Genomic DNA, 15,753 nt, shown 5'->3' on the forward strand with positions numbered 1-15,753 from the left:
CCCAACATGCAGCGAGGAACACACAGAGTTAAATATCATAGTTGTACTTGTAAAGAAGACACTGCAAAAATAAACGGGATGGCCCAAAATCATTTTTGGCTTTGATTTCGATTGAGTCCTGATCCAATAGTTTGACAAAAGATTATAGAACTAAAAATGTTTTAGAGCAAATAACTAAAACAAGCACAATAGCATATTTATAAAGCTGATCAGATTAAATTTAAAATGTGCTATTATTGTTGTAAATCAGATGATGTACTAAATATGTGGTATTGAATGCTACCGGTACATACAATAGTTTTGAACAAAATAATTAGAGATGTCCGATAATATTGGCATGCCGATATTATTGTCTGATAAATGCTTTAAAATGTAATATCGGAAATGATCGGTATCGGTTTCAATAAGTAAAATTAATGACTTTTTAAAACGCCGCTGTACGCAGCGGTACATATCCGGTAAAACACGGACGTAGGGCATACTTGCCAACACTCCCGATTTTCCCGGGGAAATCATTCTCCTGAATTTCTCCCGATTTCCACCTGGACAACAATATTGGGGGCGTGCCTTAAAGGCACTGCCTTTAGCGTTACAACCTGTCGCCACGTCTGCTTTTTCTCCATACAAACAGCGTGCCGGCCCAGTCACATAATATATGCGGCTTTTACACACACACACAAGTGAATGAAAGTCATATTTGATCAATAACCAAACAGGTAACACTGAGGGTGGCCGTATAAACAACTTTAACACTGTTACAAATATGCGCGACACTGTGAACCCACACCAAACAAGAATGACAAACACATTTCGGGAGAACATCCGCACCGTAACACAACATAAACACAACAGAACAAATACCCAAAACCCCTTGCAGCACTAACTCTTCCGGGACACTACAATATACACCCCCGCCCACCTCAACCCCGCCCCCCGAATTCGGAGGTGTCAAGGTTGGCAAGTATGCTCTAGTATACTCTGGACTGAAGCGGTGTGCCTTCATTGTTTTTGTAGCTGTTGTTATTAGGCATGTTTAAAAAAAAAAAATAATAATAATGCACTTTGTGAAAGTCAAAGTATAGTATTTCCCATAGTTGTAATGGGTATTAGGATTATCTCAGGGAGAGCATGTACCAAATTCCAAGCTGCTGTTTTGAGGCATGTTAAAAAAAAAAAATGCACTTTGTGACTTCAATAATAAATATGGCAGTGCCATGTTGGCACTTTTTTCCATAACTGGAGTTAAAGTTGTTATCTTATTTTGGAAAACCTTGTTTTTGATTGATTGATTGAAACTTGTATTAGTAGATTGCACTGTACAGTACATATTCCGTACAATTGACCACTAAATGGTAACACCCGAATTAGTTTTTCAACTAATCGGGGTCCACGCTAATCAATTCATGGTAAAGTTACATTGTTTAATGCATCCAGCGGGGCGTCACAACAAAATTAGGCATAATAATGTGTTAATTCCACGACTGTATATATCGGTATCGGTTGATATTGGAATCGGTAATTAAGAGTTGGACAATATCGGAATATCGGATATGGGCCAAAAAGCCATTATCGGACATCTCTAAAAATAATGCGGCTACTGCACAATAACCAAACAAAAACAATTGTCTTCAATTCAAATAATTTGGGTTTCGCCCTCAAAGCCTTCCTTTATCCAGAGACTTACTTCCTGTGTTTGTAAACAATAACAAAAACCAACAACAATAAAGATGTTGTAATAGGAACAATAAAAAGTAAAAATATAAATTGAATCCCTTGAGTATTGTTTATATACTGATACTATACTAGGTATCGATAGTATCGACATCTGAATCAATCACCCCTATTTTACATTAAAGCTTTAGTGGTTAGCTTCTTGTGTCGTCCTGCTCGGTATGTGTGTGTGCAGCATGCTTAGCTATTCTTTTTCCTCTTGTCGTCCAGTGACAATGCTACCTAGAAGAAACGTAGTTAATTTTCCACCATGGTGGTGAGGATTAGTATCTTGGAAGCCGCTTCGAACTGTGGATAGACGACGCGTCTGTTGCAGCTTGCTCTTTAAATTCGAGCCGGTGTTCTGGCAAGACGCGTACCCATTTCACGCAAAAATGTAATGAGTGTCTCCCTGAGCGTGCATCCATTTTAAAAAGGAATCTTGCACGCGAGTACAATCTTTAGCATTTGAACATTGGAACACCGTTGTGGTAAAAATTGGTTGTGCTCGACAACTCATCAGCTTTTAAAGGGGAACATTATCACAATTTCAGAAGGGTTAAAACCATTAAAAATCAGTTCCCAGTGGCTTATTTTATTTTTCAAAGTTTTTTTCAAAAATTTACCCATCACGCAATATCCCTAAAAAAAGCTTCAAAGTGCCTGATTTTAACCATCGTTATATACACCCGTCCATTTTCCTGTGACGTCACACAGTGATGCCAATACAAACAAACATGGCGGATAAAACAGCAAGGTATAGCGACATTAGCTCGGATTCAGACTCGGATTTCAGCGATTCAACAGATTACGCATGTATTGAAACGGATGGTTGTAGTGTGGAGGCAGGTAGCGAAAACGAAATTGACGAAGAAACTGAAGCTATTGAGCCATATCGGTTTGAACCGTATGCAAGCGAAACCGACGAAAACGACACGACAGCCAAGCGACACGGGAGAAAGCGAGGACGAATTCGGCGATCGCCTTCTAACCAACGATTGGTATGTGTTTGTTTGGCATTAAAGGAAACTAACAACCATGAACTAGGTTTACAGCATATGAAATACATTTGGCAACAACATGCACTTTGAGAGTGCAGACAGCCCATTTCAGGCGCGCTAAGAACATATATTTTTCCACGATTTCAGCACTCAGGTTAACCATATCTAAATAGACACAAAATACTGCATTACACAAGACTACCCGAATGTACTCGAATGATTGAAAAAAATTAATGTTTTTAAGCTAAATTATTGGTAAACACAGTTTATGTATAATAATTTACGTAAAACCGCGAGTAATGAATAAAGTTTTCATCAATTAATATATTCTGTAGACATACCCTCATCCGCTCGCTTTTCCTGAAAGCTGATCTGTCCAGTTTTGGAGTTGATGTCAGCATCTGCTTTGAGTGTCGCAGGATATCCACACATTCTTGCCATCTCTGTCGTAGCATAGCTTTCGTCGGTAAAGTGTGCGGAACAAACGACTGACCATTTCGTCGGCTTTCCCCACAACCTCGTATTTTGAACAAATTTCATCCAATTTCTTGCCACTTTCGCATCTTTGGGCCACTGGTGCAACTTGAATCCGCCCCTGTTCGTGTTGATACACCCTCCGACAACACACAGACGAAAGTGAGAAAATGGCGGATTGCTTCCCGATGTGACGTCACAACGTCCGAGAGCGAATAATAGAAAGGCGTTTAATTCGTCAAAATTCACCCATTTAGAGTTCGGAAATCGGTTAAAAAAATATATGGTCTTTTTTCTGCAACATCAAGGTATATATTGACGCTTACCGTATTTTCCGCACTATAAGGCGCACCTAAAAACCACAAATTTTCTCAAAAGCTGACAGTGCGCCTTATAACCCGGTGCGCTTTATATATGGATTAATATTAAGATTCATTTTCATAAAGTTTCGGTCTCGCAACTACGGTAAACAGCCGCCATCTTTTTTCCCCGTAGAAGAGGAAGTGCTTCTTCTTCTACGCAAGCAACCGCCAAGGTAAGCACCCGCCCCCATAGAACAGGAAGCGCTTCTTCTTCTACTGTAAGCAACCACCAGCCCGCGTAGAAGAAGAAGAAGCGCGCGAATATTACGTTTCATTTCCTTTGTGTGTTTACATCTGTAAAGACCACAAAATGGCTCCTACTAAGCGACAGGGATCCGGTTCATGAAAAGACGCAATCTCTCCATCCGCACACGGATTACTATTTCACAGCAACTGCCTAAAGACTTTCAAGAAAAGCTGGCTACTTTCCGTGCATATTGTAAAAACAAGATAGCTGAAAAAAAGATCCGGCCAGAGAACATTATCAACATGGACGAGGTTCCACTGACTTTTGATATTCCTGTGAACCGCACTGTGGATACAACGGGAGCACGTACGGTGAATATTCGCACCACAGGGAATGAGAAGTCATCCTTCACTGTGGTTCTAGCTTGCCATGCTAATGGCCAGAAACTTCCACCCATGGTGATATTCAAAAGGAAGACCTTGCCAAAAGAGACCTTTCCAGCCGGCGTCATCATAAAAGCTAACTCGAAGGGATGGATGAAGAAAAGATGAGCGAGTGGTTAAGGTAAGTTTACGCGAAGAGGCCGGGTGGCTTTTTTCACGCAGCTCCGTCCATGTTGATATACGACTCCGTGCGCGCCCACATCACGCTGGTTTTTAATATATTATTAAAGTTTGACTGACCTATCTGACTGTTTTTTTGACATTCCTTTAGCGCAGTTAGATGCGGCTTATAACACGGGGCGGCTTATAGGTGGACAAAGTTTTGAAATATGCCGTTCATTGAAGGCGCGGCTTATAACCCAGGGCGCCTTATGGTGCGGAAAATACGGTACATAGGTCTGGTGATAATGTTCCCCTTTAAGGTAAAAAAGTACCATCACTGGAATCGGGACAACTCCAGTAATGAAATAAATGTAAAAAGTTGTTCACCTATGTGGTTCTTCAGCAGGTGGCTGTTCCACAGGCCTATCAAATTGGTCCGATAGAAGCAGATGCTGCACTGGAAAGGCTTTATAGTACCAGGCTTGTTGAGAAGATACTTGTTGAGGCTATAGTGGACAAAAAAATACAGTTGGTTACAAACATTTCAGAGTAACTCCAGATATCACACAGTAATATTGGAGAAACTATTTTATTCCTGGAATAGAGAAACCCATGAGAAAGTGGAAAGTAAACCATAGCTCTCTTTGACTACATGGGTAAGGCGCCGACTGCTCAGTCAGCATCAATAGTGCCGCTGTGTTTATTGTAAACAACATGACTTTCACATCAACAGCACAATATTATTTTAAAGTGCATGTAGAGGTAGATAAAGCTTGACGAGTCATGTCAGTACTATGGAATGCCCTCCCGGTAACAATTAGAGATGCTACCTCAGTAGAAGCATTTAAGTCCCATCTTAAAACTCATTTGTATACTCTAGCCTTTAAATAGCCCCCCTGTTAGACCAGTTGATCTGCCGTTTCTTTTCTTTTCTCCTTTGCTCCCCTTTTCCTTGAGGGGGGGGGGGCACAGGTCCGGTGGCCATGGATGAAGTGCTGGCTGTCCAGAGTCGGGACCCGGGGTGGACCGCTCGCCTGTGCATCGGCTGGGAACATCTCTGCGCTGCTGACCCGTCTCCGCTCGGGATGGTGTCCTGCTGGCCCCACTATGGACTGGACTCTTACTATTATGTTGGATCCACTATGGACTGGACTCTCACAATATTATGTCAGACCCACTCGACATCCATTGCTTTCGGTCTCCCCTAGAGGGGGGGGTTACCCACATATGCGGTCCTCTCCAAGGTTTCTCATAGTCATTCACATCGACGTCCCACTGGGGTGAGTTTTTCCTTGCCCTTATGTGGGCTTTGTACCGAGGATGTCGTTGTGGCTTGTGCAGCCCTTTGAGACACTTGTGATTTAGGGCTATATAAATAAAGATTGATTGATTGATTGATGTCACTTCAAATCAAACTAGGGGGTTGGCTGACATTCTGACAATAAACTTGTATTTGTGTCAAAATATTGGTGTCTTTAAATTCCTTTAAATTATGAAAGCGAGTAATAAACTGTTCAATCAATGATTAATCTAAACTCAAAAGTGTCGTTAATCAGATAATCCAAATTCAAAAATGTCTACAAAACCAATCATTTGATAGCTGTAGTTGATCTTAACAAAACTGATTTGCCTTTAAATTAGTACCACATTTTAAAAAATCAGATTAATCACACTTTTGATTGTGGATTAACAAGTACACAGATTTGCAATATGTGGGAAACATAATTTATGGTAGGACTGCGCGTTTAGAAAAAATCTGCCATTTTTCTCTCCAAAATTGCGATTGGGCTTCGATTTTGCGATTCCTGTATTTTATACATAAAAATGCATCAAACTGCGAAAATAACGAGTGAAGAAAGTAACATGTCATATATTCTTGTCTCAAGATGCCACACACTCGAACAAAATACAACAATTTACTATAAAAATATGTGGCTTAATGCAGACTGACTCAGAGCTTTTGTCTACATCATACTCTTAAAGTGAAGAAATAATCAATAAAAACAATGAAATAATAACGCAACTAAATATTTAAAAAGACAAACTTTTATTTCTCAATACTGTAGAATTGTTTACCATTATCCTGTAATTGGAAGGTAAATACCTTTGTAATCCCAAATAAACAAACAAAAAAATTAAATTGCCTCATATTTGTAAGCAAAAATGTAACTTAAATAAATATTGAACATCTTAAAAGGGCATTTTTTTCCAGTCGGAAAAACGAGGTCAGATGTGTTTTGCTTTTGGGTCAGGGTTTCTTGCTCGTTCGTCCCTGTTGATGGGCTCATATTGCATATCCGATTTGAAGCCGAAATATTCTCACAGAGCAACATTTGGCTTTGTAATCTTATTTTTTTCCTCCTAATTTTTGTTACTTGGCGCACTTCTTACTGGCGAGTCCCAAGAAGGGAGGCTGTTTGCACGTGCGTTAAAATGGCCCCCCTATCTCCGCCCACCGAGACAAAGATTGTGAATGACTGAAAAGAGGGTTCACTGTGTTCAGTTAATTCGACTGTTAAATAAAGGCGCTCTGGTGCTGAGAGCGATGTGCAGTGAGACATCTTTCTCCCGGTTTGAAGCGAGAGACGAACAAACCTGAGGCTCAACAATTCTGATTGGCGAACTTGGCCGTCACTCAAATCCCTCAGAAAAACCTCAGCCTCTTGCGGTAACGTTATCGCACTAATTAAAACCTTGATGTCGATTAATCGTGCAGCCCTAAAGCATGGTATATTTGTTTCTTACCTGAGCTGCGACTGAGACGACGGTAGTTCCTGGAGGGCTGCCCGCGTGGCGTGGCTGCGCTCGTGAGTCCGCAAACCGATCAGAGACTTGAACTTTCGCTGGCATTGTGTGCAACCGTGATTCTTGCTTTCGGATTCTGGGTCCTGTTGCTCTTCCTCCGTGGGTTTGGACGGTGAAGGCGAGCGGTCTTCTTCCCGCATAGAGTTACCTTCATGGGCTCCCTCCGGCATGTCATGCACCCGTGGACCATCCTGCTGGCGGAAAAGGCACAGGTCAAAAACAAGTCGGGCAAACGAATTATCATTAAAACTTACTGGTTTCGCCGGAGAAGCCTTCGTCTTGTTGGCATTCATCCACATTTTCTGCCGGTGAAGATCCAGGTGTTGGCACAGATTTCTAATTCCATTCAACTGTTTGAGGCACCGGATGCATTTGTAAACCCCCGTCGATCGGCCGAGCGGATATATGATGGTGAAATCAAAACTCTTGGCGGTGTGGTGCACGCTACTGTAGTGGGCGATCAGCAGTTGCGGCGAGCCAAAGACTAAGTCGGGGCACTTCTTGCATTTCCTTTCAAAGGTCTCCTCTAAATCTTTAGACTGTTGGGGGGGAAGGCTTTTTTTACGTTTGTTATACTCCTGTAGCATCTCGTTTCTGGTATCGGCATCCAGTTGGTGTGTATTTTTGTAGTGATATATCAGGTACCTTCGAGCCCCCGTTTCATAGTCACAGAATCGGCACTTGTAGATCGTGGCTTCGGGTTCTACCTCGCTAGACTGTTGCTCCACCTCGACTACCGGTTCCTCTGTTTTGACATCCTCTTGGGCGGCCGGCCGAGGTTTTTTATTTTTTTTATACAGGTACAGTTTGGCAAAGTGTTTGAGGAAAGCAGCCTTTCCATGTTCTTTGCTGTAATGCCCGGCAAGACGCTTTCGTATCTGTGACGAATAAGGACATAGCGAGCATTTGTACTTGATATGGTGATCCATAGACTTTTTTCGAGCAAAGTCCGAATGGGCATCTCCCTCGCTCTGTGCCAAAGCCTTCAATAGTGAGCTCTGAAAATCCTGATCAGTAATAGCAGCAGCAGCATTTGGAGAAGTTGTTGGCAGTGCATCCGGGCTATGCTTTTTCACAGAGTGGATACTCAGCTTCTTTTGCGTTACAAAAATTCCTGGACATAAATTACACAAGTAGCCTCTTTTGTTGCTGGACCCCGACTGGTAACTGCTGTTTATAACAATTTCATCCTTTACAAATTCATTGATTCGGAATGCAAAGTCTGTGTGAAGCATTTGGCAGTGAATGGACATGCCATGGTAGCGGGAATTGACATAAGGACAACACGGACACCTGAAGACTTGTTTTGTGATTTTGGAATCAGGGCTTGACGGTGATTCTGGATCTGGCTGCTCTGGACTGCTTGCAGATGTTTGCCCTGGCAGCTCTCGAACATGATCATGGAGCGGTATGAAGTACGTTTGAAAGGCATCCTTTCCGTGCTTTGTGGTATAATGGACTCCAAGACGTTTCTTCTTGAAATAAGAATTGGAACAAAGGACACAATTGTACTTAAAATCCTGAATAGTGGCGTTTTTGTGCTTAAAACGCATGTGTCGACCAAATGCTATCTTTGTGCTGGAGGTGTAGGGGCATTGCTGACACGTGAATATCGTGATTTTACTCTTGTATGAAGGAACAGGGTTCTTTTGGTTCTTCTTTTGCTTCGTTTTACCTACATCAAGCTCGATGTCTGGTGCAGGCTCCCCATTGTGGGCCGTCTCGCAGTGTTTTTTCAAATTTCCACTCGTTGCAAAGATCTTCGGGCAGAGTTTACACATATAGCCCCGAAATGTCTTAAACATGTCCCAGTGTCCTTTTGTTTTCATACCATCGTTCCAATCGCGCACTTGTTTTTCATCCACATGAAGACTCTCTGCTCTGGACTTGAGGTCCGTGTGCCTCATTTGGCAGTGAGTGATCACCCCTTGGTGCTTGGTATTCACATAGGTACAATATGTACACTTAAAGACTTGGACACGACCTTGGATTTCATCTTGCTGTTTGGCAATACTTTTAGTTGCAGATTTTTTCTTTTTTGTCCCGCGGGGTGTATCGTTAGTGGGCTCGGAGGGTGGAGATAAATCGTGTTTGGGAGACGAACGTGGAGACTTTTCAAACTCAAGAGGAATTTGGTACTCGTCAAAGGAATCAAGACATTCCTTTTGGTCATTTGACTTCTTTTTGCCGCTAACGTTCGGGACCGAGCCGTCATCTTTGACACACCAAGGATGGACAGCGCGATAGTGATCTTTGATACTTGCCACATTGCTCCCTTTGAACGAACACGCCCGACACGAAAATGTCTTGGTATCGGTTTGCAAAGGACCATCAGTTTCATTTGCGCTGTCAAGCTCTCGCTTTATTCGACTTTTCTTCTTGACCGAAGATGTTTTGTGGTCGTCCTGTAACCCTGTGGTGATAAAATCCAAGCTCAAACTTTTATCGGGGTGTTCTTGACGGTAGTGGCTATACAACATGGCAGATTTCTTATGAGAGAAGGAGCACAAGTCGCACCGAAAGCCTGACTGTACATTTTCTTGCTTCAGGTAAACTTTTAAAACACCCGAGCTTGAGTTATTTACCCGGTGGCATTTCCGTGTATGGATCCTGAAAAGGCTTGCACTGTAAGTCTTGTACGCGCAGTTGTGGCACTGAATAGTCTTAAGCTTCTGCGAGGCTGTTTTTATTTTTTTATTTTGTGGCTCCTCAACAGATTCCTCGCCCGTTTCTCCAACTGCCGTAGTTTTTTCAGGCGTTATCTGCAACTGTTGGAGAAGCTTGGATGTGTACAGTTTGATTTCTTCCGTTGTGGCCTCAAACCCAGGATGCCTTACAAAGTAGTGATGGACGAGCTCGCACATGGACTGTCGTCTAAAGTTGCAGAAGTGGCAGAAAAACATATTTTCTTCTCCTTTCTTCAAAATTGGAAGAGGCAGTGAGGGAGAAAAGGACGCATCCTTAGCTTGAGCTTTCAATTTTTCTAACTGATCATGAATTTCAGACGTATATCCGACTATACGTTCATTACTGGAATGAATACTTTGATGCATTTGGACTTGATGGGCTTTTATTCCTTTAACAGCAGGATTCCCGTAGTTGCACTTACGGCAGTAAAACAAATCCTGGGCCTTAGCGTAAAGGTTGATCTTTGAAAGTGAAGTGGCTGGGTTGTCGCTCTCTTTTTGCTTAAGTTCTTTCTTGCTTGGTTTTGTTTTTTTACTGGGTTTAGAGGTAGTTCTTGCTGGGGCTTTGACTAGAAGTTTCTGGAGCTTCGCTTTGGTGTTTTGCTTCAAGGTTCCTTCTACAGTTTTTTGTGCGTGTTCAGTTGGTTGCGTTCCAAGTTCGGGTGTTAAATTGTTTCCTTCATCTCTGTCCTCTGAAGACTCGGTTTTCTTGGTGGTGGGAGCTTCTGGGTGAGTTAAAAGTGACTGTGAGCTTTTTCTTTTCGCTTTTTCTGTTTTTCGGCTGGAGTTCTGATCCATTGGTGTCTTCTTGGCTGCCGGAGACATGACACAAGCCAGTTGTTTTATTTTATCAAATGTGATCTCTTCTTCCGGGTGATTTTTTTGATAGTGGACATGCATGACAATCACAGACGTGTGGCTAAACTGACAGCAGTTGCATCGGTACGAGGCCACGTTTGGCTCAACCTTAGGAGAGGTTTTTTGAGGTTTTGCTAAACTGGGTGTCTTCTCACACTCCAACTGTGATGGGCCTTCTTGGCATTGGGTGTGCATGTATTTGAGGAACATCAACGGTTTTAAGGTCTTGAGTCGATGATTTTCTTTGTAGTGTTCTTTGAGCATATCCACTGCATCCGAGGTAAATGTACACTGAAAACATTTGAAAATCAGACTGAGTTGATGTCGTTGCAGCAAAAAAATATCTGGGGCTCCTGTGTGCTCGTCACTGTAATGCTTCTTGAGGTCAACTTCGCTGGAAAATTCAATAGGACAGGCGAGGCATCGGAAGGTGGCGCTGCAATCTCCAGGATCTTGGACGTATTTTGAGAGATATCGTATATAAGGATGGGCTTTGTGATAATGAGCGGACATGCGAATTAGGCTCCCATCCTTGTGACTACAATGCTTGCAAAGGTAACTCTGTGGGCTCACGGTTGCATTGCTAACTTTTTTTTCTTCGTCATCTTCACTCACTTCAAAGGAATACTCTTTCCTACCTGATGGTTCTTCATTGGTTTTGTTCTCCGGCACCACAAGTGTCTTATCCTCTGCCTTATTTGTCTTTTTATTATTTTTTTTCTTATGAGTGGGTTCTTTGCCTTGATGTATTGGGGGTGTCAGATCTGCTTGGAAAAGGTGGTTGTATTGCAAGAACGTAGATTTGTTGTCGATATCAAGGGACTTTGCGGGAGTGTCAACCTTCTCACTACTATCAATTATATTACTGCTTTTGTTACGGTCACTGCTGTTGCTGCCTTTGTTATCATTACGCTCCGAGCTATCGCTTGAATTCTCAGAGGTTGATTGAGGGCCTACTACAAAATAGTTGCTGATGGAGGTTTGTAACGTCTTCTTGTACGACCTCAAATCCTTTGACGAGTCTTTAGATTTTGAGGTTGGAGGGTATTCTTCCTCATCGGATACAAACGCTTGGATTTTAAAAACTTCTTCTTTAAAGTTATTGCTGTTTTCCTGATGGTTAAGCTCCTGTTCATTGAAAACCTCGAGGCGACCGGTTTCAAAATCACCAAGCTGGCTTTCTTCTGAGGAACTTTCAGGGTCGTCGCTCTTGCCATTGTTAGTTAAACCAGCACCGCTGACTGCGTCTTCTAAATTTGAGCCATGCACGTTGGTGAGGTGCTCAAATAAGAAGATATTGGTTTTGAACTCAAGTGTACAATGGCTACACTGGAAAGACTGGCTCACGTGTTCTTGAGTGGCAGCTTGGTTGTGCATCATGTCAATGTTGTTTTGAATCCCAGAGGTACAAGGTCATCGCAGTGGCGCACCTAGGTGGTAAATTTGAGAATACAAACATTACAGGTCAGCTTGCCATGTTGTATTTTGACAATGGACGAATAATGTTGGGGAATCCCTGGTCCAATCAAATGGAGGACGAACTACATCAGCCTCTCTGAGCAGCATTGAAAGACAACTTCAGAACATTCTTCCATCACAGCCAAACAATTGAATGTTGTCAAATGCCCACGCTTAGTTCTAGTGTTTGAACAGCTAATGTCTGAAACGTTATGCAGCCTCTAGGGCAGTGGTTCTTAACCTGGGTTCGATCAAACCCTAGGGGTTCGGTGAGTCGGGCTCAGGGATTCGGCAGAGGTCAAGACACACCCGACATATCGTGTGAATAAAAACTTCTCCCTATCGGCGTATTACGGATACGGCAACAGCAGAAGTCAGACTGATTTGCAGGTGTGTAATTTGTTGTGAGTTTATGCACTGTGTTGGTTTTGTTCTTTGAACATGGTGATGTTCATGCACGGTTCATTTTGTGCACCAGTAAAAAAAACATGGTAACACTTTAGTATGGGGAACATATTCACCATTAATTAGTTGCTTATTAACATTCAAATTAGTAACATATTGGCTCTTAACTAGTCATTATTAAGTACTTATTAATGCCTCATTTGGCATGGCCTTATTATAACTCTAACCCTAACCATATAACTCTAAATTAAGTATTTGTTACTTAGAACATGTTCCCCATACTAAAGTGTTACCAAAAACATAACTTTGTCTTGAATTTGAAAAAAAAACATTTTATTTTTCACTAAAGAAGGGTTCGGTGAATGCGCATATGAAACTGGTGGGGTTCGGTACCTCCAACAAGGTTAAGAACCACTGCTCTAGGGACTGTTAGAAATCTTTTTTTAAGGAAAGTTATGGCTGGTAAAAGGACAATTGGCACAGCTGCCTCAAAGTTTCAACATCTTGGTTTGATAATATGTTGCAATATCTCTGTGTGGAATTTGCATGTACTCTCAGTCCTTGTGTGGGATTTCCCCCTCCCTGGTACCCCAGGTTCTTGCATTATCCCAAAATTATTTGATCTAGGTTAATTGGAAACTGGAAATTGTCCAGAGATTTGATTGTGACTGTAAATGGTTGTTTGCTGATGTGTGCCCTGTAGAGATGCGCGGTTTGCGGACACAACCGCGGAGTCCGCGGATTATCCGCGGGTCGGGCGGTTGAAATAAAAAAAAAAAAAGATTTTATCCGCGGGTCGGGTCGGGCGGTTGAAATTAAAAAAAATTTGATTTTAAATAGATTCAGGCGGGTGGCAGTTAAACCAATTCGGAAATATATATACATAGTTAAATGTTACCCACATACGAAAAACGAGCAGGCACCTGCAGCATGCCACAACAGAAGAAGAAGAAAAAAAAGAGATGGCAACGCCGGCAGCAAACGTGGTACGCGACAAACTAAAAAAGGGAATACTAAAGACCAGGGGAAAAAAAGGCCAGAAAAGTTCAGCGTGGACTCGTTTTTATGAGGTTGAAAATCAGGATGATAGTAATGCTGGCTACGTGATTTGCAAGAGCTGCGACGCTGTTTATGTCTACGACAGTCACAAAACCGGGACATCTAACATGGTGCATCACATTTGTGCAAAACCCCGAACCTCCACAAACACCCTGAGCATGAGCAGTTTCGTCCGCCGTGATCCCAGAAGACTGCCACAGGATGTTAAAACAAGATAGAACGCAGCTGCCTGCAGCAGTTTGAGTGGTGCGAGCGCGCTTGGAGGTGCGCTCAGCGCGGCTCCCAGATGATTGCGCACTGGTGTGCGTCTGGGCCGTGCCAGCGTGGCACGCATTGAATGTCTCTGCTGCATTGGATCAGTCTCCTTTCTTTAACAGGCAAAAGCTTTATAACCTCACTAATGCCTTGCATCGTCTATATTAGATATATAACAACGGGCGGGTGGCGGATGGCGGGCGGGTGCGGTTTTGATTAAATGTTAGTTCGGGTGGATGGCGGATGGTTGACGACTTTTGTGATGCGGTTGCGGATGAAATAATTGCCTATCCGCGCATCTCTAGTGCCCTGTGATCGAACGGTGACTAGTCCAAGGTCTACCCCGCCTGTCTCGCCCAGAAAGATAGGCTCCAGCTCACCCAAGTGGTGTAGAAATGAATGGATGACTTCACAGCCAAATTGATTGGCAACACTAAATTGGTCCATAGTGTGTGAATGTTGTCCTGTTTATCTGTGTTGGCCCTGAGATGAGGTGGCGACTTGTCCAGGGTGTACCTCGCCTTCCGCCCGATTGCAACTGAGATAGGCTCCAGCACCCCCTTCCGCGCCCCCGAAAGGGACAAGCGGTAGAAAATGGATGGATGGACTTCACAGCCCTGTAACATAGTTGTTGTGTAACCCAGTGTTGATACCACTGGTTATAGGCCAGGTGCCTTTGTTTTTCTTGTCATGATCAACTTTGAAACGACACGTTCATCAAACTCTCATGCCATTACATAACATGTACATAAAAGTGTACGTGCACAATAATCTATGCTGGCTACGTGATTTGCAAGAGCTGCGACGCTGTTTATGTCTACGACAGTCACAAAACCGGGACATCTAACACGGTGCATCACATTTGTGCAAAACCCCGAACCTCCACAAACACCCTGAACATGAGCAGTTTCGTCCGCCGTGATCCCAGAAGAGTGCCACACGATGTTAAAACAAGATAGAACGCAGCTGCCTGCAGCAGTTTGAGTGGCGCGAGCGCGCTTGGAGGTGCGCTCAGCGCGGCTCCCAGATGATTGCGCACTGGTGTGCGTCTGGGCCGTGACAGCGTGGCACGCATTGAATGTCTCTGCTGCATTGGATCAGTCTCCTTTCTTTAACAGGCAAAAGCTTTATAACCTCACTAATGCCTTGCATCGTCTATATTAGATGTATAACAACGGGCGGGTGGCGGATGGCGGGCGGGTGCGGTTTTGATTAAATGTTAGTTCGGGTGGATGGCGGATGGTTGACGACTTTTGTGATGCGGTTGCGGATTAAATAATTGCCTATTCGCGCATCTCTAGTGCCCTGTGATCGAACGGTGACTAGTCCAAGGTCTACCCCGCCTGTCTCGCCCAGAAAGATAGGCACCCAAGTGGTGTAGAAATGAATGGATGACTTCACAGCCAAATTGATTGGCAACACTAAATTGGTCCATAGTGTGTGAATGTGAATGTTGTCCTGTTTATCTGTGTTGGCGACTTGTCCAGGGTGTACCTCGCCTTCCGCCCGATTGCAGCTGAGATAGGCTCCAGCACCCCCTTCCGCGCCCCCGAAAGGGACAAGCGGTAGAAAATGGATGGATGGACTTCACAGCCCTGTAACATAGTTGTTGTGTAACCCATAGTGTTGATACCACTGGTTATAGGCCAGGTGCCTTTGTTTTTCTTGTCATGATCAACTTTGAAACGACACGTTCATCAAACTCTCATGCCATTACATAACATGTACATAAAAGTGTACGTGCACAATAATCTATGGTGCAATTCAGTCATTGTTACTAAATGGTTGTATTTGACATGTGCATTTACACAACCATGAAATTAAAGCAGGCGTACAGTTCAAATAATATGCTAGCATGTATTTGTTCGGAATCTAACTGGGGAAGATGCCCATCCATCCATTTTCTCCCGCTTGTCCCCGAGTACACTCAAATCAAAAGGTAGCACC

General features: G+C 43.1%; 1 protein-coding gene across 3 annotated transcripts in view; it reads right to left on the reverse strand.

Annotated features, from left to right (window-relative positions):
- The window catches only part of LOC133619401 (zinc finger protein 462-like), a 39,812-nt gene that overhangs the window by 15,496 nt on the left and 8,563 nt on the right, over nt 1-15,753 (reverse strand). For 2 of the 3 annotated variants that reach the window (XM_061980394.1, XM_061980393.1), the window contains 3 exons: nt 7,339-12,059; nt 7,025-7,278; nt 4,667-4,785 (listed from right to left, as the gene is read on the reverse strand). In XM_061980394.1, the coding sequence (XP_061836378.1) occupies nt 4,667-4,785; nt 7,025-7,278; nt 7,339-12,009 (5,044 nt within the window). In that variant the 5' untranslated portion in view covers nt 12,010-12,059. The remainder of the gene's footprint in view (nt 1-4,666; nt 4,786-7,024; nt 7,279-7,338; nt 12,060-15,753) is intronic. The other variant, XM_061980395.1, reaches the window with a different exon arrangement.

This window comes from Nerophis lumbriciformis, linkage group LG20 (assembly GCF_033978685.3).
Source record: "Nerophis lumbriciformis linkage group LG20, RoL_Nlum_v2.1, whole genome shotgun sequence".
NCBI lineage: Eukaryota > Metazoa > Chordata > Actinopteri > Syngnathiformes > Syngnathidae > Nerophis > Nerophis lumbriciformis.